The sequence below is a fragment of the Carettochelys insculpta genome, chromosome 4 (assembly GCF_033958435.1).
Source record: "Carettochelys insculpta isolate YL-2023 chromosome 4, ASM3395843v1, whole genome shotgun sequence".
In the NCBI taxonomy this organism is placed as follows: Eukaryota; Metazoa; Chordata; order Testudines; family Carettochelyidae; genus Carettochelys; species Carettochelys insculpta.
Window position 1 is genome coordinate 128,701,670 of NC_134140.1, and position 26,339 is coordinate 128,728,008.

A 26,339-nucleotide genomic window follows, 5' to 3' on the forward strand; every position below is an offset into this window, starting at 1 on the left:
CTGGCTTCTAACCCCGGTTCTACCAACAGGGTTGCTGTGTAACCTCGGACAAATCACTTCACCTCTTCGTGCCACAGTTTCCCCATTTGTAAAATAGGATTGTGGTGCTTTCCTCCTTTTGTAAAATGTTTTGATGTCTGTGGAAGAAAAGCATTCTATAAAAGCTGAGTGGTGGTGTTATTATTGATTGCCTTCTTTTCTTGTGTTCAAAGTATGATGTGACGTAACAGAACTAAAAAATTCACAATGTAAGATCCATTTCATAATTTCCCTTTCATGATACATTTCAGTCATTTTAATTTTGGTTTGCCTCTACTTACCTGATAGCTTTAAAAGCTGAGGCCAAAATGTTCAAACTTTGATGCTTTAGGTGTTTAAATTCAAGTGACGGTATTTCCAGTGGTGCTGATAATGTATTGCCCATAGGGGATTCTGGGGACTGAACACCTCTTAAAATCAAGTCATTTTCATTTAGGTGGCCCACTACGGGTTAGGTGCAGGCTTCCCTCTATTTTTCCTTCCATCCGCGGGCAGAATAAATTTTGTTATGTGCACCAAGGCATATGAAGATGTGCTTCACCAATAGAAACACCTACTGGCTGCTGTGGGTTCTCTGCTAATCAGGTGGGCAGCATTTGAATCTCCTGGGCAGCTGCCCAAGCTCTCCACTTACGGGGAGTACCATAGCTAACTTGGAAACATTTGGCCTGTTCAGAACCGGGTTGCATTTTTTTTTTTTCTTAATTGAAAGGGGTGCGTTCATGACATCATGTATGTGTAAACCTGGCAACACCGTGCAACATTCTATGCATTCAGCAGTGCTAGAGGCAGCATGTTTAACCTGTTCTTGCTACTCTGATCCTCCATAGGTGGATAAAGTTTGAAGAGAAAGTGGAACAAGGTGGCGAGAGATGGAGCAAGCCTCATGTTGCTACGTTGTCCCTGCACAGCTTGTTTGAGCTGAGGACGTGTATAGAGAAAGGCTCTATCCTGCTGGACTTGGAGGCCACATCTCTCCCTCAGGTAGTGGGTAAGTAAGCGTCCATGGACGTTCTTTCAGTAATTCTCCCCTTCCACTCAAGTGAAGAATGGCTGTCACCGAAAGTGATAATGAGTTTGTGGCTGGTTCGTCAATATTCAAAAGCCAACCCATGTCCCAGGCCTTCTGGAGTAGCTTTCACTCGTAGCATACAACGTGCTTGGTTTTGCTGTAACTGAAAGGTGTAGTCATCTGATGGCTCTTCAGTAGCCTGTGCAAGGTGATTGGTCTTTCAGTCCAGCTCTGAATGAACAGAAGTCCATGTCCTAGGAATCGGTATTGCGTTTGCCATGAACTAGCTCTTCTGTGGGGCATCTCACCTGAGAACAGAGCAGTGAATGAGAAGGGAAAGTGATCTGTCGTCTTGCTTCTAGAAGTGATTGCTCCCCATCAGGGTTCAGATACTTTAGAGCAGTTGTTGTTAGTTACGTGGATGAAGGGGGATGCACGTACCATCTCCCCCCGCTGTCAGACCTTACACGTAGGGCTTCAAAAACATTCACTGTTGGTCTGCTTCTGCTCGCGTTGAACGCACTGCTAATAGTAGTGCTATATTCCACAGTTTTGCTTGCTTGCTTCTAAATCTACTATACTGACTTCAGATTACAGCTGTTCCAGGGCTAAGCATTGGGGAAAAAAACCCCACGAGTTCATCCTCAGAATATCATGGGAATGATTTGAAAATGAGAACTTTAAAAATAATCCATTTTAGGTTATTTTTATTTTCTTTCTGATTTTTGAGGGTTCACATTTCCAAGATTTTCTCTGTAACTGTGAGAATTAGACTTTGAGACTCTTGCTTCAGGATGTGGTTCTGTGGAGCTGAGGCTTAAAGAAAACAGCAAATCTCATGAGCAGACAATAGCGCAATATAATCTTTGGGAATATTTGCCCCTCTACCAGGCTAAGCAGAAAATTAGTCATTTAATGAGAGAAACTGAATTCATACTATTATAAATTGCCCCGTGAATAGGCGTACCTCTTTCTAGTTATTGTTAATTCATGGTGTAACAGAGAAATACAGTTTCCACATCCAAGATGATATTCAAGAACGTCACTAATACCAACTGAAAGAGCACCTCAGTGACAGCCTGTGTAAAGTTTCCCTGTGGACTTTTTGCTTTGCGTGACATTAAAGAATTAATAGCTTGGATTTCATGTAGTCAGAGCAGAACTGAGCTTAGAGTTAGTGGTTCAGTTACCTGTCTGCTGATAGTTGGTGGTGCTTGCCTGAGGAGAGTTCTGAACTCTCCTCTGCTCTGTGGACTCTCTAAGGCATGGGTGTGCAACCTTTTGGCTTGCCTGGACTGCATTGAGTGAAGAGGAATTGTCTTGGGCCGCATATAAAATATATAATATAGTTAATGTATATAAATCACATAATAATGTTGAAGTTTACGATCTTGCGGGGCTGCATTACTAGCTGTCCAAGGCCGCATGCGGGCCACGGGTTGGTTACGCCTGCTCTAAGGGTGTGTCTGTACAGCAAAGTTATTTTGGAATTATGGCTTCTATTTCCAAATAAAATTGAAAGCAACTACACAGCAAAACTGCTATTTCAAAACAGTGGGCAGCGTATTTTGAGTTCTGTGAACCTCATTCCACAAGGAATAGTGCGCATTTTGAAATAAATATTTTGGAATGGGGCTGTGTAGACAGGGAGTAGGGGCAATTTTGAAATAGAGGGCCTCCAGGCTGCCTTGCTGAGTGCTATTTCAATACACGTTTCGTGTGTAGATGCGAAACATAAAGATATGTTTTTATAAGGAGTTCCCTGACAGAGGGACAGAATGCGAGTTGATGAGATGGGGAAAGGTTTGCATTGGGGCAAAAGCAGTTTTCTGGTGACTCAGTTAAGGATGAAACATGCGGGTCTGTTTAAAATAAAACATTTTTTGCCTGAACTGACAATACTGATGATGGTCAGTAGAGGAGATAATTCTAATGCTGGAAGGGTCCCTGCCTCCTGCAGAACATTTGTCAGTGAGGCAGTGGATAGGCAATACAGGAAGAGTTTTAGGACAGAGCATGAAAAAGAAAATGCTCCTGGTTCTGAAAAGACCCCATAACACCGTGGAATATTTGCCATTGGGGGACTTTCCTCAGGGATCATAGAATTGAGCCTGAGTTCTGCCTTGTAATTTAACATCAACCATACTGTGGATATATGGGTAAATTTGTGGTTTAACTGTGCAGTCATTCTGAGGAATTTTGCTCCATAGTTCTCACTAAGCTGCATGGAGCTGGAAACCTGTGGAGAGAAATGCTGGCCCTCTGGAAGTCAACATGCCTCGTGCTATTGGCAGCAGTGGGGCCCGAATTTCACCTGCAGTATTGCTGTAGCTTCTTGATAACAGTTCATGTCCATGAGCATTTTTCATTTCCAAATGAGAGAGAGCAGTCATTGCCTCTGAAGTCCATGCAATATTGCAATGCAATGCTTCTGTTGGTATGATAGCAATGTTTCTTTTAAGGGCCTCCTGGAACAGGGCTGGTGACTTTTCAAAGGTAAACGTGGTTAAATTTCATTTAAAAAGAAATTCTTAAAGGAAACCTACTTTAAAAAATATTAGGAAAGAGAAAAATGTGAAAGCAACACGATGAACTCACACAGCTGAAAGTAGCGCCCTAATAATAGTAACTTTGCTCTTTATGATTTTCTCACCCCCGTCTCTGTCTTCCTTTTTGTAACAGAGATGATTGTTGAGAATCAGATTGAGACAGGCCTGTTGAAACTAGACATGAAGGACAAGGTCACCTACACGCTGCTCAGGAAGCACCGGCACCAGACCAAGAAATCCAACCTTCGCTCTCTGGCTGACATCGGGAAGACCGTCTCCAGTGCAAGTAGGATGTTTACCAACCCTGATAATGGTAATGCAGAGGCCAGTTGGCTGTAGCCTTCCAAACTTTGAAAGAAACCCACCGAAAAACTAATTCCATTGCCATCTCATGCCCATGCTTTTTCTAACACACAAGAAGCAAAGCCAGCACAACTTGCAATGCATCAGCTAAGGTCTCTGTTGCTGTGGCATGTTGTTGTGTCCTTATTTTCACTGGACTGACTGGGCAAACACAAGAGGGCCAAGCGATAGGCATCAGGTAGCAGAATGCAATAATCCATGGGGCTCAGAGGGTAAAACTTGCAGTGACACCCTTGCAGATGATGTTGGGAAGGTGTTAAAGAGTAGCGTGAGTGTTCAGTAGTCATATAGAGGAAGAAAGCAGCTGAGATCCTTAAAGCTAGTTGTATAAAATATTCATCTTTTTATAAGTGTAGACTGTTTTTTTTTTATGCAAACTAAAGCTTCTAATAGAAGCCTTAGAGGGACTTTTTAAAGCAAGGCCCTGGGGCTCTGACTATTATAAGGTAGTAAAAGTTGGCTTAGTTTTTAATACACTGTGTCTGTTGTTCGTTGTGGTTATGGCTGATTTCCAGGAAGCTTTCTTCATCCTATACGACAACATTCTATTGTATGTATATAAACAGCTTTCGGTGTGCATGTGCCTTCCACATGTGTGTGTTTGTATATATTTGTGGATGCATAGGCCTATGTGGAGTTTATGGAGGCATCCATAGCAAATCCAAAGTGAAAAGTGCGTTGAGATTTGTTCTTAGGAAAGCAGACCTGTTAGAAAATGGTATCCAGAAAAGCAAGAATAACACATTTGACCAATTAACGTTAGTGTGGGTTGGAATTTTGCAAACCGTCCCAGTGTGCTGTGGAAAACGTTTACAAGTTACCATTTTAAAACAGCAGGAAGTCAAGGTGAGAGGATGGTAGTATCACAGTACTAATGGGAGCAAAGGTCGCTCTGCTTTATGCATTCTGCTTCAAAATACATACCAGCATCTCCCTTGTCCTATTTCATTACTTAACAATTCCTTTTTCACATTGTCCTTTTATTTTTGGGACTGACGTGTGTGTGTGTGTGTGTGTGTGTGTGTGTGAAGGTGTAATACTACTTGCTTTCAATAGTAATAGTAATAAATAATAATAATAAAAAAGGTATTGAATACCAGTGCCTTGTATAAACCTGCATGCAAACAGAGGAAAATAAGGGAGAATGGAATCAATCAAAGGGGTGTCTTGGATGGGACCTCTTTTGAGAATATGTGCAATGAGAATCCGGTAGAGTGAAAAAGACGACGTGGTTCCAACACCTCTGTACAGAAAGCAATGCTCCCGCTGAGCTTAGAAACTGAGAGAAGGGTGATAGGATTTTCCATGTGGGATCAGGTGGTTGGTTCCTCACAAAGAATATGGGGATGCCTGACAAGGACTTGAACTGACTTCACTGGACTTTGGATCAGGTCCATACCACAAGTAGAAGTGTCATGGTGTACTGATGCTTAAGAGAAGGACATGTAAACAGCTGATCATGTGCCTAACCTACTACATAATACCAATTTGGCTGAGACTACTTAAGTTTTTTTTGATTCCATGGGCAGTCACTTAGATCCAATTGCCCTTATCTTAATGTACCTATTTACCTTGTAAGATATGCTTGGGACCTCCAAGGGCTTCTGTAATTCACACCTGTTTTTATTTGTTACAAATAAAAATAATCCCGCCAATTTTGGCCTCCAGCATCAGGGAATTCCACAAGTTTAACTCTGTCAGGTGAGCTGAAACCTGTGTGATAATCTGATACAAACTCTGTATGACATGGGAGTGATTGGAGACTTTCTTCAGAACTGGTAGAAGATTCATTCACATTAAAGGTGGAATAAGTACATTGTATAGAATATATACAGTTTTCTCACAATTTTTATGCCCCCCATTCCGCACGCCCCTCACTGCCCCTTACACAGAAATGGTCTTCCCCTCTTTGCTGCCAGCTCTTCATTCAGTCCTTCACTTCTGCAGCTAAGTCCTTTGGTGATGAACCACAAAATTTCCAACCAATGAACAAAATACCCCACCTGAAGAAAAAACAACCCCCAAAGCCTGCAATGCTGTGGCTGTGGCTAAGCTAAGACACAGAGAATCCTGTTAAAACACGGAACACAGTATACGGATGACAATCAAATCTCATAGGTGGTGGCAACACTAGCCCCTCCCTTCAGAAGGTCTATGTAATATGACTCTTGAGAATATGCTAATGAGGCACTTGCACAAGTATGCAGTGCCTCATTAGCATAATGGCGGCCATGTGCAATTCGAAACTGCCGGTTTCGAAACACACGCCACGCATGTAGCTGGGGGGCCTTTCAAATCAACCCCCTGATTTCAAAAACCCCTTCTTTCCAAAACTGGATGGGAAGATGGGGCTTTCGAAATCAGGGAGTCCTTTCGAAGAGCCTCTGGCTATGTGGGCAGCATGTGTTTCAAAACTGGCAGTTTCAAAGTGTGTGTGGCTGCCATTATGCTAATGAGGTGCTGCATATTTATGGAGTACCTCATTAGCATATTCTGAAGTGCCACATTACTACAGCCCTTCTGAAAGGAGGGGCTAGTGTTGCCACTGCCTGTGAGATTTGATAGTCAGCCATATAATGTGTTCTGTATTTTAACAGGATTCTCTGTCTCTCTTAGCTTGTAAGCCCCTGGGGCAGTGGTGGTGTCTTCCCCTATGTGCTGTACAGAGCTGAGTATCTTGTCAGAACTGGTTAAAATATTGCTAATATAGTTTTGCAAATTATGCAATTGAGGGATAACCACGTAAGCCTCATCCTGGTGTAAACTGACTTTTAGGCTAAAAACAGCCCTTATTCCAGTTGCAATGAGACTCTGCTCTAGGTACAGCCTGCTTAAAATCACCCTTCTCTCAAACTGATGGAGAAGTACCACAGCAGCTCTTGGATGTTCTCCAAGCCCTCAGCCATGGCCTGACATGAGAGCTAGACCAACGATAGCTGCTGGGCAGCACTGGTTCTCTTCTCCAGTTCCCAAGAGTTGCCGGTCCACAAATGTGTTTCCAGTCCTGCCTGGTCACCCTTACCAACGGGACCTGCAGGCACAGATTAGGGCTGGTCTGCTTTGTTTTTCAGCATCCTCTGTGTTTCTTTGCATCTTCACTGAAGCCTTAATTTTGAAGAGATACCTAAGCACATCTTCCTTATTTCAGACAGCACTTATACCTATGCATCAGTGCTCTCCTGAGCAGTGATGCTTTTCTAAATAAGTGCCTAAAAATCAGTCCAGTTCATCAGTCTGCAATGACGCTCTCCTTCAGTAAAACAGATGAGAGGTGTGATTGTGTATATTTCATTTGATAGTCATCAGGATAGTATCTGATGTTCCATTAAGAGTTGGTCCATTTTTCAGCTCTGAAACACAGTAATGTTTTGCCACTGACCAAAATTTGTGACTATTCCTCTCCCGCCGTAAACACTTTACTTTTAGGAGATTATTTAGAAACTCATTCATATATTGTAAAACTGCTCTCTCTACTCACAACACCTGCATACTTAAAGTCAATACTTAGAGAATAGAAGTGATATAGTGTATATTTCTTGAGTGTAAGAGCTATATTCATAGTTTTATTTTCAGAAATTACCTGTTACCTATTTTGATCTTTTGGTTCGGAAAATAAACCGACTCGGAGAAGTTTTGACAATTTTTTGCTTCTCCTCCTTCTTAGCACTAGATCACTTATTCTGAAAGAGGGAGAAACAGTAAAATGCTTGCAGGTCAAGCCTCTTTTAGGATTGTTGGCAATTTTTGTTGTTTAATGACAAAATTTTCTTTAAAAAAACTTCAGTGTAATGCTCTCTTAAATTATCATATGTCTGGAATTACAAATTTTGTTTTGAATCATTTAATTGTTTGAAGATTGCCATTCTATAACTCACTTTAAACTGTAAAATGGTTAATTTTTTCTAAAATCTTTTTATCTTTTTAGAACAAGAGCATGAAAAGGTTTAGAAATGATGGACTTTAATTAGTATGCTGTCAAAGATATCAAGAAAAAGATAGACGATAGAAATAATTATTGGAAATGGAGAGAAATGGATTATTTAACTCATTTTGCTACTGCAGTCTTATTATGAGCAATGTAATAAAAGTAGGAAGGTCTAAATTCTGTAAACGCTACATATTCTAACAAAGTTATGGGTGATATTTGAAATACAGTAAGGTCTCAGATTACATGGACTCAGATTGGGCTACCCTGCTCTTAAGTGTCTGACCCTGAGCCCACCCCCTGGCCCAGTTTAAACCACTTGCAGGCGCCTCTGGTTCAAGCCACCCCTGCTGTCCGTGCGGCTCTGGTGCAGTCCCCCCCTGTTGGCTCACAAGCTGCCTGCCTGCCTGCCTGCCTGCCTGCCCACCCTGCGTGGCTCTGGCACAACCCCCATGTCAGCGCGCAAGCCACCCCCTCTGCCCTGCGCGGCTCTGGTGTGACACACCCCATGCCAGGTCACAAGCCGCTTCCCCCACCCCAAGTGGCTCCAGTGTGACGCCCCCCCCCCCCCCCCCCCCGGCTGGCTCACAAGCTACCTGCCCTCCCCGCCCCATGCAGATCTGGTGCAAACACCCCCCTCCCCCCCTTGCCAGCTCACCACCCAGGCATGGCTCTGGTTCCGGCTCAACTCCCCACCCCCTCACAGCCCAGCTTACCAACTGTGCTCAACTCTACCCCTCACCCTCCTGCAGTCCTAACCCACCCCAGGCTTAGGCCATCCCACTCCCACAGCTCCAACCCACTGCCTGGCTTAACCCTCCCCAACTGCCCCCCCCACCACAGGACTTACCTTTCTGTTGCTTTCCCAGCTGCAGAGCATGTGTTCTGCCAGGGAAAAATCCAGACCCCAGCTTGCGCGAAATCCAGGTTTACGCGAGGGTGCATGGAACAGAACCCTCCCATACTCCTGAGACCTTACTGTATTGACATATTTAGTCTTCATAGTTTATTGGGTGCAGTCATGAAGTCCCAACAGGATGACTCCTAAGAAGTGTCTCACACACTGTGTTTTGACTGTTGCCTTGTATTGGTTAATTCACAAAGGAGTCCTTTCTTCTATTAATGATATCTAATGGTTGATCTCCGGCAGCTCAGGTGATAAAGCCTATAGCTACATCTACACTTGCATTTCTCTTTCAAAAGAGGAGTGCAAATGAGGGAAATCGGAAATGCAAATGAAGCACTGACTTACATATCTCACACTTAATTTGCCTAATTTCTTTTCAAAGGCGATTCTTTTAAAGGAAAAAAAGCAGTGTAGACATGGCTCTTTCAAAAAGTAACCCCGTTTTTGAAAGAACCTGTATTCCTTTTAAAAAAAGAAAAAAGGGGGGGATTCTTTCAAAAGTGGAGTTTATTTTCAAAGGAGCCAGGTCAACACTGCTTTTTTAATTTCAAAAGAATCTTTTGAAAAGAGACTCTGCAAATGAAATGCAAGAATTGTAGATCTGTGCTTTATTTACATTTCCGATTTTCCTTCATTTGCATTCTTATTTTAAAAGAGGAATGCAAGTGTAGATGTAGCCTGCAGGTTCGGAGCCAAAGAATCTGGGTTCTGGCCCAGCTGGGTGACTGTCTCTAAACTGCAGAATGTGGGTTTGTTGCAATTTGGTGTAATAGTTTGGGAAGGGCCGTAGCAGTGTGTTAATATCTGTTTTCATATTTGCTGTCATTAAATTTACTTGGAGATTTGTGAAACGTACATAAAATTCATCATTATAAGGGGCAGGGAAAGAGATGTTCAAAGGCAGGTTTCCAGCTTCCATAGCAGCTGGCTACCCTTTGTGCCTTTTGAAAATCTCAGCAGATGGCCATCTCTCTTTGCCAGGTGCTGGCATAATCATTCTGTTCCCAACTCCATTTGTTTAGTTACTGCTCTTAAAAAGGTGATAAAGTTGGCTAAAATGTTTTTGAAGTTTAAAATCCTTTTATGGGCAAGTTATTAAATCAATGTTTTATTTAAATACCTCTAAGTAGTGATGGTCTTGGTCTTTCCCAGCCAACATTGTTTCCAAGAAGAACTTTTCCCAGAAAGCATTTTACTTTGATTACATCCACTGATAGGACAGAGGCTATGCAAATCATAATTCCCGGGTGTTTTGCTGGAGGAGGGTGGTAAATATGGGCTGTTCATTTCAAGAATAGGTTGAACCTCTCTTGTCCGGCAACATTCGTAATCTGGCATGATTTTAGTTATCTAGATGACCACTTTTGTTGGGTGGGGCCAAGTTTCCAGTAGACCTATAACGTTTGTTTATAGCCACCAGTCCTGGCTCTCTTTTTTTTGTGCTGTTGTTTAGCTCTAACTTACCCCTAAATGTCTTGTTAGAGCCCAGTAAGCAGTGCTGGTAATGCTAGTAGGCAATATTGACCTCCAGTAGTCCAGCAAATTCTGTCATTTGGCACCAGGCGGGTCCCAAGGCTACTGGACTTGAGAGGTTCAATTTGTGCTCTGTTGCTTCAGAATGAGGTAGGTGGTTATCAAAAGCAGACATAGCAAAGATCTCCACTTGGATCCTATTGGCTGGTGAAACCAAAAATTGCTCTTGCAAAGAGACTGTCCTTCATTTGTCTTCATAGAATGCACTGTAATTTCAACAGTAACGTCAAATGAAACAAATTTAATTGAAATGTTGGTTTCAGCACGGGGAAGAGGACTGCATTGTTACATCTCATTTTATTAAGATGACTTCGAGAGTTCCTTATGTTAATTGTAAGGCTTCGTTTCTGGGCACCAAATATGGCATTATTAAAAAATATGAAGCAATGAACAGCATAGGCACTGAATTTCATAACCAGTCATTTGCTATCTGGCCACGCATTCCACTCCTGAAATTTTAGGTTTTGCACATTTACTTACTGCGCTGCACACAAGTCTAGAAGACAAGAATTCCTGAGTTTTTAATCTCACATCTGACATTGATATTTTCTGTGTTTGGCACAAGTCTGCCTTAGTTTGCCAGTGTACAAAATGGAGATACTATTGACCTTGCATTACATAGGTGTATGAGGAATTAGTCTCAGAGAAAGAGCTGTGTTAGTCTGTAAATTCACAAATAACAAGCAGTCTTGTAGCACCTTAGAGACTAACAGATTTATTAATTCATGAGCTTTCTTGGCAAAACCCAGGCTTTGCCCATGAAAGATTAAGACCTAATAAATTTGGTGTCTTGAAGGAGCCACAGGGCTGCTTGTTTTTGGTATATGAGGATTAATTAGAACATGCTCATCAGTGGTTTTGAAGAGGAAAAATGCAATGTACTGTAAATTTTAGCTGCTATTATTTAGATGGCCAGTTTTCCTTTTTTGTCAGAGTCTTGAATACTGACACCATACAAATTGACAACTTGTTAGGTAAATCGTGGGGGCAAAAGCAAGAGAAATTGAGAGAGAGAAACTGAGAGAGCGAGCCTGTCTGTTTCAAATTAATAAATTATGTCAAGTTAAAAAGCCTTGTGGGGAGGTGAGGGGTGTTTAAACTACCTAGTACATATTATGCAGAGGGTTGCTGGAAATAGAGAGCTGAATTGTAGGTAAATTTTTCTCTGATCTGACACAAGAAGTTTGCTAGTGAAAGTGTTTTTCAAATAGCCACATTTATTATACTGCTTCTTAGGGGCTAGAATGTATTCAAAAATAGAATAAATAATGATGAATCTGGATAATGGAAAACTTCTTCTCTTCAAATGTTTTATTGTACAGTACAACACTGCTTTATTTTGTACAGTGTCTCTCATGAATGCTGTGGCCCGAATCTCTATAGAGAATTGAATAATACAGGAACAGAGTTAAGTAACAACATAAGGAGAGAGATTAGAGGAAAAGAGATGTTTTCAAGTGATGTTTGAAAACAGCAGATTTAGTCATTTGAATTATTTAAGTGCCCCCAAAATGGAATACATTTACAGAACAGTGCTTGGAGTATCTGTGTTCATGTGCAGTGGCTAAGATTTTCACCTCTGGGTTCCTAAAGAGAATGGATTTGACTTTTTCAATTTGCCCCTTTTCCCCAAGGCACTGTTCACTCACATCTCATATTTATTCCACTGGGAGCTGGAGCTGCTCTGTAATCCAGGCTACTTCTATTTTGGTATCTGAATTTGAATTTAGATGTCTAACTTTAGGCACCCAGACTTAAAACATTTGACCGGTATGTGTTAACCTTCATTAGTAAGTATTTGAAGGGTGAAATTGCAATGGGGCTTTTCATACCCTCAGTGACCAGCTGTTCCCAGAACATTGGTGCTACGTGAACAAGTGGGTTTGAGCGTTTAACAATATGGGTGTTCAAACACTGTCTTTCCTAACACGCTTGTGCTCTTGTTTTAGCTTTTTTTCCTCTTCTTTTACTACTTACCTTTGCTTTCTTTCTTCTTTGCTGGTGCTGTTGTTTCCTGCTGTGTCTTCTGCTTGCAACACTAAAGCCCGCAGCCCGCTTGAGAGTTCTGTGCCCTGCCTAGCAACCCGCACGTTGGATGATGAAATCAGAGTGCAGCGCAGCCCCAGCGTGGGATGGCTAAGTAAGTCAATGATTGGGGGAATGGGAAGGAGGGCAGAGCCACTTCAGTGTGGTGGGTCAGCCTGGTGAAATCTAGAAAGGGGGAAACACTTAGCAGTTAATAGCTCTTAAATAAACATGAACATACTGACTGCTGGAGAGGTTGGAAATCCTCTCTGCATAGACAACCTGCAGCACTAGCTGCTCCTGTTCCCCTAGGCTGCCCCATCAGTGTTTCCTGCACTTCTCTCAAAGCTCCATCCTGTAGTGGTGAAAGGATCGTTTTGGTTCCAGTTCATTCAGCCAGCAAAACTGCCAATGAGAGACAATGACTGTATTGTTTTCTTTGATGGAGATGCGTTCCATTAGGGACCAGACCAAGATCATCAACTCATTCTTTAGGTCGCTAAGCAGCCAACGCTTTGTAACCGCTTCCAGCCTGGAAAAAGTCAGATAGTCAATTTACAGATGAAAGGACCCATAATCTCATTACCCGTCCCTCAAAGCAGTTAGTGCTAAAGAAATAGCTTTAGTAGGTTTGCTATCATTTATGTGTTTAAATGTCTGATGTTTGTTATTAAGCAAGTTTTTACAAGGTTTGCCAGCTGTACAATTTATTACAAATGCAAAGCTTAAATTAGTTGTTCACGTTCCTTACAAATGAAATATGCATCTTCATAGGTCTACGTATATCACAAGCTGGCAACACTCTGCAAATATATTGTTCAGTGATATGTTGCAGTTTGTTCAGGGCCTGTTTCTACCCCTGTTTCTCATGTCTTACTGCTTTCAGAGGAACTGTTTTCAGAGCATGGTACCATCAGTTCAGTGACGATAGGACTGGGTCCTTTACAAAACAATAGCAGGCTTTAGTAATCCTTAGATGTCTGAATTGTGAACCATAAGATGTCAGAACAATACAAGGTAACCGTACAGCCCCTTAGACTGAAATGTCAAGTTGAAGAGGTTTGGACTAGTTTATTTTTGTGCTAGCACCTGAATGTATAGGCCCAAGGGTGGGGAAGGAACATTACTCTTCTCACAGAAATGGTGAAGTGACTTGGTCTGTACTCAGGCAATTATTCTTGTTGATCACAACACATCACCATATGTGGCTCATACTTTAAATACGAGCATGTTCTTCAGTACAGTGCTTTGATGAATTAGGACTCCAATACGGAAGTTCTCTCCCCGTCTCCAAACGCATAGAAGAGTGAACTTCTGAAGAGTGACGTTTGCAGGATTTCTTGTTCTTGTGCTCCCTGATGTGCCTGTATTTACACCTGAATAGTGTATTAGCTGGTCTCGAGGTTACATTACCCGCCACCCCCATATTTTCTCTTCTTTCTCTCTCCATCTGAGATAGCATTGCTAGAGTTTTTCTAGCACATGGCCTCTATGCTGTATTTTATTTCAGTGACAGGACACCGCTGGCCATGAATATAATTGTGTTAATTCAGGCCTGGCACATGGTCATCTACAGAAATTTGAGGCTCCATTTCTTTTTGGTTGACATAAAAACATGGAACTTCTGGGTAGTGTTTGTGTTTTCCCAGGGGAAACAAACTAGCTTTATGATAGGGTTCTGGTAAATACCAGCTTACAATCTAGTTTAAATTGGGAAACTGGAGAGTAGAGTTGAATGGAATCTGTGTTCAGCAAGCATAGGTTGAATCTTCTCAAACTTCGGATACATCCATTCGAAACTGAGGAACAGGCCTGGTCGATCCACTACATCACAGTTGGTCTTCTGCTAAGTTGGTCTTCCAAGTGGACCTGGACGGGTAATCTGCAACTCCACATGCTTCAGATTGTATATTGCTCCAAGCCTACACCTCTGTATTACTGTCCTATTCCTACAACCAGATGGCTTTTGACTTTTCTTTATATAATATTGAAAATGGAAACCTGAGTCACAACATTTATGCCTTCTTTGAGGAAAATATCAAACCAAAATAGATACAGACAAAAGTTGCACAAATAAAATCAAATGGCCATTTCGAAGTTTACTAATGAAGCGCTGAAATACATATTCAGCGCCTCATTAGAATGCTGGTGGATGTGGCACTTCGAAATTGATGCGGCTCGTCGTCGTGCGGCTCGTCCAGATGGGGCTCTTTTTTTAAAGGACCTCGGCAACTTTGAAATCCCCTTATTCCTAACAGCAGATAGGAAAAAGGGGATTTCAAAGTTTCCGAGGTCCTTTTGAAAAGAAGCCCCATCTGTACAAGCTGTGCGGCAGTGAGCCATGTCGATTTCGAAGTCCTGTGGCCGCCGGCATTCTAATGAGGCGCTGAATATGTATTTCAGAGCTTCATTAGTAAACTTCGAAATGGCCATTTGCGTGGCCATTGTGAAGTTTTGGGCTAGTGTAGACATAGCATAAGTGTAATATGGGGTGCCTTTAATGAAACAGGGTTTTTAAAGTAGAAAATGCCTTTGGTTGGCACTACATAGTCTTTTTTTTTTTTTTTTTGTGACGTGATAAAAGCCATTTTACCTGGTCAAAATCTGCCTGTGGCCATCTGTGTTTCCAGTAAGTTGTGTGCTTGTGTGGCTGCCCAGGAGAAAGTCAAATGCCACACAGTTGATTAGCAGGATGCCATCAGCTATGTTTTGTGTCTTCTGTTGGTGCTGCATGTTTGCATATGCCTCAGGACACATTAAAAATTGTGTACATGGGAAGAAAAAAAATCCACCCACAGATAGAAATTATTGGTGGGAATCCCTGTTTTTGTGTCAGCATTGTGAGGATGCCACAAGTTACTAACAGAGTCTATTCATGTTTGTATTTCTGTAGCCATTGATATCTGCCTGTGAGGTGGGACCTCTTTGGTGGCATGTTTTTTTTAACACAAAGCTATTTTTTTTTACTTGCTTTTCTTACCAATCCTATTTCTTTTGCTCCCTGTGCACGATCCACCATCCATCCTTTCTTCTTTCCAGTAGGCATTTTCTTTCTTGGAGTAAATGGTGTCATTCAGGTCTTGGTCCTGCTATTCTCACAAGAAAATATTCTTCTTTTGTGAGCCTATGGAAGAATTCCCTAGGTGTATCTTCACTAGTGCTGGGGGAAAAACAGCCCATAGGAAATGAGACCGTAGCTCAAGGATAACCAGTTTTCTGCATTAAGATCTTTAGTGCTTTGATGCCAGGTTCACCTCACTTGGACCCAAGAGGTGCAAACTAGCAACTGCAGCACCCTGAACTGGCAAGTCTTGAGCAGACGGGTAGGAGTTTGGAGTTTCTACTGCTGCTTTTAGGTGTTTCTCTGCTGTGGAGGATTTCGCAGGAGCCTGGCCAGCAGAGTCGGGGAGACAGTGACTCAGCATGGTGACTAGGGTAGGCAAGGCAAATCACCATCACGCTGTTCGCTTTTTGGGTCATCCTGTCCATTTGCTGCTTCTCTAGGTAGAAGGGGAGTTAAGGCAGGATTGTGAAACCCTGTCGGCTCTCATTGGCAATCTCTAATGCAGTGTACATCCCATGGTAGGGATGTTGTTACATTCTCACAAGAAGCTGTTGCAGAAGTGCTGATTGCATGAAATGGTGGGTTGTCTTGCTTGTCTTTGCAGCAGTTTAAGGTTCCTGGGGCAATGTTGCTTTTTGACAGTGAAAATTGGTCAGGTACATATGTGCTGCATCTGTGGTTATGATGTTTTGAGACTCTAGAAGCCACCATGCCACATTGGTCAGCAGTCGTCTTGTTTTGAGGTGCCTTTGGGTGACTTCTAAAACTAGGGCAGTGGATGCTCGGATGGGAGTTAATAAGATCAGCTCAGCTGCCACAGGTATAGTGCTTGCAGCTTCCCACCTGTGCTCTGAAGAGGGCAGTGTAGAAAATGCTGGTTTGAGCCTTGACTGAACTGAAGACTTTATCCAAGAGTTTGACATCGATGCTTTATAATATTGTGAAAGAGAGTTGCGTGGGGGCATGGAACTTGCCAAGTGTTGCAAGCTTGACGTGTTAGAACCTATGTTCTGCCTCATGTGGGTGGCCAAATGTTCCCCTCTTTCCCTGACCATCTATTCAGCTCTATTCAGTTAGGTTTGTGGGATGCTCACCACTTCCCATCAGTTTCCCGTCCCACTTTCTTAGATTCTGATGCACAGATGTAAGTGTGAACAGATCATTGAGTGAAAACTTCATAGCTTCTGCCAAGTGAAGACAGAAAAAATGGCTTTGAATTTGGACAGGTCATGAGGTCTCATCATTGGAGACTCAGGATAATTAGGAAACACCAAGGCTGAATTTTGCCCTTCACCCTCTCCGTTCAAGTTGTCTTTCTTATGAGGAAGAACAAGGAATTGTGAGTTTCTTTCAGTAAAAGGAAGACATGAGAAGGTAACCTGAAGATGCTTGCTCTCCATATAGTGCTCTGTTTTAAAAGAAAATTCAGGATCTAAGAGCTATTTGTGGCTATCTGTCCAAACTACTTTCATGCTCTTTTAGTGTCAGTTCTCGGTAAAAGTCTGAATTCAAGAGTCTGGCTTCTTTTTTGCTAAGAATTTCCAACACCTGTAACCCCCAAATGTGATTTAGCTGCATGTCTGTTACTGAAAGTACAGAGAGAGAGGACGCGAATGGCTTACTCTTCCCCACCCCTGCACCCCCACGGTTTGGAAAAGTAGGGGATGAGTACTGGCCTGGAAATGAGTGTGAAGACGTTGGGAGCTATGCATTCAAAAGGCACAAGCTGCTATGTTTTACAAATACAAAGTGAAGTGCTTGCAGGGTCAGGCATTGTCTCCGTAAAAAGGGATTTGTAAACGTAAAATGCAGATGAATGTACAGCCACAAATATTAAAAGCTGGTGTTCACACTTGAGCTTTAGAGTAGGTTCTTTTATAGGCTCCTTATTTTCCAGCTGTGGCCATTGGCTGGCCTTTAACATGGAGGTTAGCTAACGGAAGATTGAATTGCTTGCACTTTATTTTGTTGGAAGGCAAAAGCCTTTCAGCCTTAAATTAAAATGCCAAAGTTAAACCCATTTACTTTTCACAGTGGTTAGTTGACTATCTGGACCTAGTTTCTGGCTTGAGTGAGTAATTATAGCATCACAGGTAGTGGTGCCATGGTTACAGCTGAGATGGGTACAGCGCTGACTCTCAGAAATTGAAGGTAGTACAGAATACGGCATTCTCTTCAGGGTCACTTCAGTTCCCCCAGCTGAAATAAGAGCTGGAAGACAGAACCCTTTTAGAACTGTTTCAATGGGAGGAAATATTGTGCAGTTACTGAGATGCTGCTGTTGTCTCCTGAGTTTTGATCTGAAGCCCCCACACTGGGAGGATGTACAGTAGCTGGCAGTGCAGGCAATTGTTTGGAGGCCCCTCTGCTCTGGCGTTCACTTATCCCATTGGACTCGCAGTTTTCTATCAACGTACTTCAATCATGGTAAGACCAAATGCTCTCCTGCACGTTCTGCTATGGTTCAAACAAGAACTAATTTAGGGTGATCTGATGGCCTCTGTTATAGAGGAGGTCAAGCTGGATTCTCAAAAGGGTGCCTTCTGGCCCAATAATAAATGACTCTTCTTAACCTAAAATACAGCATTTCAGGCATATTTGTTCAATCTTGGGGATGCCTGAAGCCCAGGCCCAACCAAATTTTGTGAGGTGAAAAAATATCTACTGGGGAGTACTGGAAATTGCCTGATTCAGTGTGTGTCTACACTAGACATAGAAGTCGACAGCAGGTACGTCGATTTTAGCTGTTCAATTGGTGTAGCTAAAATTGCATATCTGCGGTCAGCTAACTTGTCTGTCTTAACGGGGAAGGTCAATGGGAAAGGCTTCTCCCTTCGACCTTCCGTACTCCTCGTGTCTCATGAGGCTACAGGGTGTTGACTGTTACCCCGAGGAGTTTGATTTTGCAGTTGGTCTTCTGTGGTAGTGTGGATAAGTCTTTAGTCCATGTGAGGCCCGTTTGAGATATAGACTTCTAAATCCTGGCATATTAGTTCATCAACAGTCCTGTCTTTTTGCCAGTGCAATCAAAGGAAAGTGGAATTACACCTTCCGCCATTAGCCTCTCCAGTAGTGTCACTGCTCCAAAACTCTTGTGGATGCTCTCAAATGCATTACTACAGCTTAGCACATTGAGTTAAATAAAGCAGTTGGCAAGTTTAAGGCTCCCCCCCATACTTTTTTGTTTTGTTTTGTTTTTGTTGTTCAAACTTGGAAACCACTCATCCCAGTATCCTCTCTGTGACCACCTGAAATGGCTGCAGCCACTACCAAGGTTTGGAGATGACATGACAAGAAGAAAAACTCCTGGGACAAGAGGAAATCAGTCTCAACATCTCTCCATATGCTTCTGCAACCAACATGCAGCTCAGACTGCCCAGACCAATTGCAGTGGATAGGTGGTGAATGTGGGATACAGCAATTATGCTTGTGAGCATTCCCAACTGTGAACATGTGAACTTCTTTTTCTCAGCTATACTCAGTGTTGTCTGTTTCATCTATGATTTAATAATACTCAGGAAAGAACACTCGATAGGAACCTTTGCATCAGTTCATCCAGCTGTGTGATACCAATTACTGCTTTCAATAAGTTCCATATTTAAAAAAAATGCATTTCCAAGTCTTTATTCGATTTTCAGATGTGTAAAACTCTCATCCATCAATCTCTGCATGAAGTTCCAGTTTTTTTAACCCATATGTACATTGTGTGCTTCCAAAAATGTTTTTCCTAGAAATGGCAGCCTTCTTACAACTTTTTTAAAAAACTGATAAATTAAGTAAGTACAGGGAGAAAAAAATGCAATGTTTTCATAATGCACTATAGGATTCAAAGAATCTAGTCTTATTTTGTTTTCCCATATCCTCTGTAGTTGATGTCCAGTAGTTCTTTACTTTCTGTTTAAAAATGAGGAATGCTATTTCCAGAAATGTAAAGCAAAGTATATTGTACAATAGAGTCAAATGCTGCCAGGGAAGTTTTGGATTTTTTTTCCTCCTCACCTCTCTGAATTTTTTTATCATGTATTTCTCTCTGCCCCCTCCAAACTGAGATAGTTTACTGAAACTTTAGGGGTAGCACTAAGATTGGCATGCTGAACGTTAAACCAGGCCACATTTGAGGCAGCACGTAACTGGTCTCAGATTTGTAATCTCCCACCTTGTGTGTAAGCAGTCTAGGAAGATTTTTGCATGGGTGGGTTTAGATATTGAAGGGAGTTTGAGGGTCTCCTTTCATAGCATCTAGGTTCTGCTGCTTGCGCTGTTTTCAGCTGTCCTTGTTCAGAGTAATAAACTATGCAAATATTGTGGTTAAAACTGGCGAAGGAAAAATATCTTGTCTGTCCATTTACAAAACCTTTTGATTACTTGAAAGTTGTCTCAATACAGGTAGACAGCCTCATCTTAAAAGAGGAGGGGTGTGGGTGTGGGTGTGTATGCATGCTGTATGCACAAGCAGGTTTAACAGTGGAGATAAAGTTCACTGGAGACTGTTGTAGAACCTGTTAGAAAGCCCTACGGCGTGTCCTTTTTAATTTTATGAAATTTTAGAAGATCAGAATAGCAATCTGCTGGCTCTCATCCTGGATAAGTAAGTGGGGAAGAAATTTTCTAGGACTTTGGATTCTATTTCTTAACTTCCTTGTCCGTCTTAACATACATAACGAAGATGTATACGTACAAAAGATGATACAAATGGGTACCATAATATCTCACTTGTGCCCCAGAAGTTAACTGAATTTCTTAAGTCCCTTATGAGACTAGGGGCGTAGAGAGCAGTGTTGGTGTCTTAATGAAGGGTGGCAGTGGCTTGCCACTCTTGGCATTTGAGTTAGAACTCCAGGAGTGTGAGGGTGACTGAACATGGGAACATTTGGGCCAGATTTTCAAAGGAACTCCATTCCTACCGGTGCAGCTGTATAAGTAGCCTGGCTTTCAAAGAGTGCTCAGCAAGTGGCTTCTAGGGAGAACAGTGGGAGCTGCTAAGTATCGATCTCCTTTGGAAACCTAGCTATTGGATAGGAGTTTGAAGAAACTCCAGAGGCTTATCTTGAGTGAAAGTTTGGTTGCTTCTTATTTTTCTGAGTTATTTACACCTTTCTGCTGCCATGTATGAAAACATAAGGTTCAACTGGAATAAGTGGCTATAACCCTGGACACAATTACCATCTGGCTTTGCTGCCTTGAAGTCTGCTAGGTTAGTCTGCTGACACTTTAAGACCAGGTAGTCTGTATCTCGTCAATCACATCTGTAAAAGTAAAGTGAAGTCCGTCTATTTAAACTACTGGCCTCTGTCTGCTGGGTGGTTGTACACCAGGTTGATGTGCAGATACTGTTTTCTCTACTGCTCTGCAGTCTTAGAATTAGCTTGTGGTTGATAGGGAGGGAGAGTTAACAAGGTAATTGGAAGACAAGTAATTTCTGCTCATCAGCATCAGCGGATGTTATTGACAAGCTCCCATTGTGTGGTGTTGATTAAACCAGACTTTCAGTCAGTTCTGTTAGCTATGGGGGAACTAAGGTAGGAATTGTTGCTTGTCAGACATGTTCATTTATTTTTTTCCTGGAAGTGCCTAAAACTTTTTCTGTTCCCTGCTTAGTAGGGGAATGTGTGGACAGATACTGAGAATTTTTAGTTTCTTTCTATCCCCTTGAACTCCATAAAGTTCCCTGTATCAGGCTCTAAATGTTTTCCACTCTGGCCCAGTACCCAGCCCTCCTTATGCAGCCCTTTGGAAGGTAATGCTGTAGCCAGGCCCTCTGTGTCCTTTTTCGTGGGTTGTAACAGGCGCCTTAACTGGTATTGACCTTGTCCTTACAGGCAGTCCATCCATGACCCATAGAAACCTGACTTCCACCAGTCTGAATGACATCTCTGACAAACCTGACAAAGAGCAGGTAAGCGTCTAAAGTCTGACCTCCTTTGAAGTGGTGCAGTGGGAGGAAGAGGGGGGAATTTGAAGGGAGAATTTAAACTATAAAACTGGAATGTGAGAGAGGTTCAGGATGCAGGTAAGTAGATGGACCGGCTGTTCCACATTAGTCCTCCAACAAAATGCCCCAGTTGTAAGCATCAGCCATTTATAAAGAAGCTGTTCTGGTATTGTGAGGGATGAAGTAACCACTACGTGTAGTAGTTTTGTGTTGGGACTGAGATCCGGCAGCCATATTGCTGATTATTGCTTAAGTATGTTGTCCTTCTTCATGTTAGATATGTAACGGCTATTCTGGTAATAAGCTTTTCACAAGAAAACTCTTGCCATGTAAAACAAAACAGCAGAAATGTAGCCATTTAAAGACTAACAAAATAATGTATTTGGTAATTAGCTTTCGTGGGACAGATCCACTTCATCAGATCAATCTCATTTCCAACACAGACTGACATTTATAAATATAGAAGACCACAAAAAAAATTGCAATAAAAACTGACAAATCAAATACATAGGAGGGGGACGAGGGATGGGGGGGATGTTAATTGTCCTGCTTGAGATAAGTATTAGCATCAAAGGAAGGGAAGCAGTCCTTGTAATGTGTGAGGTAATTGATGTCTCTGTTCAGACCACGTATTAATGTATCGAATTTGAATATGAATTCTAACTCACAAATTTCTTGTTCTAATCTGTTTTTTAAATTCTTTTTGCTTCAGGACACAAATTCTCAGGTCTTTAACAGAATGGTCCACTCCACTGAAGTGTTCACTGACCGGCTTATGTGTATTGAGTTTCTTGATGTCCATTTATTCTTTGAAGGTTTTGCCCAGTTTGTCCAATTTACATTGTGGCAAGGCATTGTTGGCATATAATGGCATATATAATGTTACTGGAAGTGCATGAGAATGTGCCTTTGTTAGTCTTTAAAGTGCTACATTTCTGCTGTTTTTGTTTTGTTGGAGTACAGACTAACACGGCTACCTCTCTGTTGTTTGCCATGCACGTGCGTCAAAGTCAGCCCAAGAAGTCACCTTAACTTTAATTACAAATTGGCTCGTCCATCTACTTTGACAAAATTGGTGAAATTGTGATGATGTTCTGCAAGTTTTGTGAACTAAGCACTTACCAATCATTCCAGAAAGTGAGGAAATAATTCGTGATTCAGTGACAATAGGGCATTTAAAAAGAACTGATTTTTCATACCTTGACAGCCGAGTAGCTGGCTTTTATTAATTTGGTATTCTGGGTGGAGGTCAGACAGTTTCCAAGGCTTTTTATTGGAATGGTAATTCTACTTGATTAAAAGATGGAGGAGCCTCTTTTTTTGTTAGGATCTCCTCCAATGCACACAGTCTTCACACGTTAGCATATTGAAGATTGTTTGTGATGTGTTACTCAGATGGACTGGAAATAACTTGAAAAGGGGAAAAATTGTGTTTACTTATTTGGAGTGGTGAAAAGTTTTGGACTAGCTTATGTTCTCCTCTCGTGTCTGTTTTTTTTTTTCCTGCAAAGTAAGATATTAGTGTAAATAGAGTAGTAAGATTACAACCAGAACTTGAGTTAATCGGTGTTCTAGTAGACGCTTAGTAAGCAGAAGAATACATGGGGCACAGTGGAGGATCATTAAAATGTATGCTCTTTGCTCTCTGTTCATAGTGTTTTGTTTTTCTTTCTTAAGGGAATTTAGGGTGGAAGGAAAGCGTTTGAGTGGTTGTGCTGTATCCTCTGTTTATTCAGAGAAGGGGTCTGACATAGAGTTGTTGTGAGCTTTGCTACTTGGTAACTCACATCTCAGCTTTGATTTGGAGGGAGATGGCATTGTCTATAGGAGTCTGCGTACCTCTGTCTCTTCTGCGATTACTAAGCGCTGTGCTAATTCTTGCCAGCGGTGACTTTGTTCTTGGCACTTGTCCACTAGACACTGGATTGTGGGGAAACTCATTTCATTTGGGCCCTCAGACAGTTGCTGTACACACTTATGTCAGCCTGTAACTACTGGCCTTCATGTGAATGACTTCTTAGCCAACTACCAAGCCCTTGAACCAGTCAGTCTTAGCCTGGGGCTGTGCAGCAGTTCACGCCCATAGATCTGCGCTGCCATCCCATTTGAGTAGTACAGAATGGAGACCGTGCCCCTCCAACACAGATTTCCAATGCTGTCCCATTTGGAGGCTGCACCCATCACGTTGAGAACCTCTGCTTTAAATCAGACAATCTCCCTGTTTCTGTGAGAGGTTTGTTCCTGTCGTCCAAAACCAGAGAGGACCACTCCCCTAGTGCTGCACTTACCCCCTTTCCAGTGGGTCTTTATCTGACTTCCTGAGTTGGTGAAAAGTGGGAACTCCTGCATGCTTTGGGAAAGCATGGAGGCCTGGGCAGTGTGAAAGTGAGTCCTAGGCCTGGAGTTCTGAAAGGTGTTTGCCACTGTCCCAAAGACTTGACGTCTCTTGTGTTTCTGACAAACTGAGATGTTTTATACATGCTCCGTAGGAATGAACGGGCTAAACCCAGAAGGTGTCAAGAGGACACTGCAGCGGGGACAGATGTGATCTGCACAGTGTGAAATAAGCTGGCGTGATGCAAATGCTGCTTGGCTGCTCTTACTGTCCTTATAGGGCTCCTGGCTGCTGGCTGCAGTGTTAGAATGGTCACCTGCACCTGACAGCCTTTGGGAGGCTTTGGACTTGGCGGGGGGGGAAGAGCTGCTGAGAGGCTGTTGGCTGAAATCAGAGGAAGGGGAGCTACAAGAGGCAATTAGCCCTGTTTGTAAGACCTGCATTTGTGGTATGGTGAGCTTCTAGGCTATGTATACCTAGCAGCATTATTTGAAAATAAGATAGGGGGAGGGATAGCTCAGTGGTTTGAGCATTGCCCTGCTAAACCTAGGGTTGTGAGTTCAATCCTCAAGGAGGCCGTTTAAGGATGGGGGCAAATGGATGCTGGGGATGGTGCTTGGTCCTGCCAAGAGGGAGGGGACTGGACAATGTGACCTCCTGAGGTCCCTTCCAGCTCTAGGAGATGCATGTCTCCATATTCCAGAATAGCTTATCTTGAGATACCACATATACACACAAAAGGCATATGAAAATAGCACTCAGCTATTTTGAAATAGAGCACCTACATGCAATACAGCCTGTTTTTGGATTTGAGCCATTAGAAGCACAAGAGTTTATTTTGAAATAGCCCCTATCCCCTGTCTACACAGCACCTATTCCAAAAGGCACTGTTCCTTGAAGAATGAGGTTTACAGAACTCAAAATTATTTTGAAATAGCGGCTTTGCTGTGTAGATGCTTGCAAAGTTATTTTGGAATATCTGTCATTATTCCGAAATAACTTTGCTGTGTAGACATACTCCTACTGTCTAGAATACCCAAACAAAACCAGAATTAATGTATTTGCCAGAATAGAAAGATAAATATTAGCTAGGCCAGGGCTCTCTGGGGCAGCATATTGGTGGAATCCATTCTTCTGTTGTTACAAAACACCTAATTCTGTTTAATTTTTATGGTTGTTTGGAATCTAAATGATTGATTTCCCCTAGTTAATTATAGGCTAACATTGCACTTTATGCCATGATCTTATCTTTTGGAAAACAAATTGCCTGCATTTATCATCACTTAATTTTTTTTTTAAATCTTGTCTCTAGTTTAGTGTTAAGTCTGCCCTCGCTCTTCCTTAGTCTCTATCTTTCTCCCCCTATACAAAAATATGCTTTACTGACTGCAGCTTATTGACTCTATGTGATAAGCAGTCAGATTAGACCTGTATCAAAGAGCAGGCTGCTCCGTAAATAGTGGTGGGATTAGGAAATTTCCTTTGCTTAGTACTTTATTCAAGGTCTCTTTCTTGTACTTGGAATAGGATGACATGGCATTGTCATCAGAAGCAGCTATAACCCATAATAAAATGAGGTGAAAAGCCTGAAGCAATAAAGCCTTGTGCTGGGTTTCTAAGATAGAGAAAAGAGGTCCATCCAGTTTAACTTGTTCTCCTGCCCTCAATTCACAGAAAATGGATTATTTTAAAGTTGCAATAATAGCAAGTATAAGTAAAGCCTGTTGCCGAATCGTGTGTTTGCAGAAAGTCTTAACTGGATCTTAACTGCAAACAAAGAACAACTTGAATTTAGAACTCGCACTTCCCCCCATGGACACACGACATCCTATACCTAGCTTGTGCAGGTATGACAAGCCTGTATTACTGCCAGCTTTGCTGAGGCTGTGATTTTTAAGGTTTTAAGGTTGCGTAGTTGTGAGCCGATGCCCAGGTGCCAGCTACGGGTCTGGTGGGGCAAAGGGGGTGATGCCACACCAGCAGCTACGCTAAGCAGCCAGGGCAGGCTGGGTTCTTTGGTTTGTGTTTTAGTTCGGGTACAGCAGCAAGAGGAAAATTACACTTAGAGAGGCTTTAACAGTTACTTTTTATTTATACAAAGATAGAAACAATTTCACTAAGACAAATGATTAAAGTACAAGTTAGTACTCGTGATTTTTAAAGGGGAAACAACACAATTTAACTTAAGAAAACTTTTATACAAACTAGCTAGCTTAAACTAATACAATTAATGTGTACACAAGAAAGGCACGTTGCAGGTGTGATTTTCACCACTGCCTCTTAGACCTGGTGGAACCAGAGTCTTTCCCGCAATTCCTATAGGAAAGAAGTGTAATACAGGTGTAATTCTTACCCCTGCCTCCTAGATCTGGTGTGACCCAGAATCTTTCTCTCAATCCCTCGGGAAGAAGTAGATACGAACCAGGCGTCCCCAGTCTCGGGAGTCAATTCCAGACCTGGCCAGCAGGTGTAGGTGATTGAAACTCAAAGGGGGGTGGGCTGCCAAACCCCTCTTATACCCCTTTTGTCACGTAGGCTTCTTCCTGGTCTCAAGTGGCCAATCGGGAGGAATGTGTTTTGAACCTCAGGTTTCCCAGTGAAGGTGCAAGGCTCAATTTGCACCTGTGAATTGTGGACAATTGGGCACCTTTGGAG

General features: G+C 42.2%; 1 protein-coding gene across 8 annotated transcripts in view; it reads left to right on the forward strand.

The window, feature by feature from the left end:
• SLC4A4 (solute carrier family 4 member 4) overlaps positions 1-26,339 on the forward strand; it is a 245,757-nt gene that overhangs the window by 119,147 nt on the left and 100,271 nt on the right. For 7 of the 8 annotated variants that reach the window (XM_074993785.1, XM_074993788.1, XM_074993792.1 and 4 more), the window contains 3 exons: positions 870-1,030; positions 3,734-3,913; positions 21,237-21,313. In XM_074993785.1, the coding sequence (XP_074849886.1) occupies positions 870-1,030; positions 3,734-3,913; positions 21,237-21,313 (418 nt within the window). The remainder of the gene's footprint in view (positions 1-869; positions 1,031-3,733; positions 3,914-21,236; positions 21,314-26,339) is intronic. The other variant, XM_074993786.1, reaches the window with a different exon arrangement.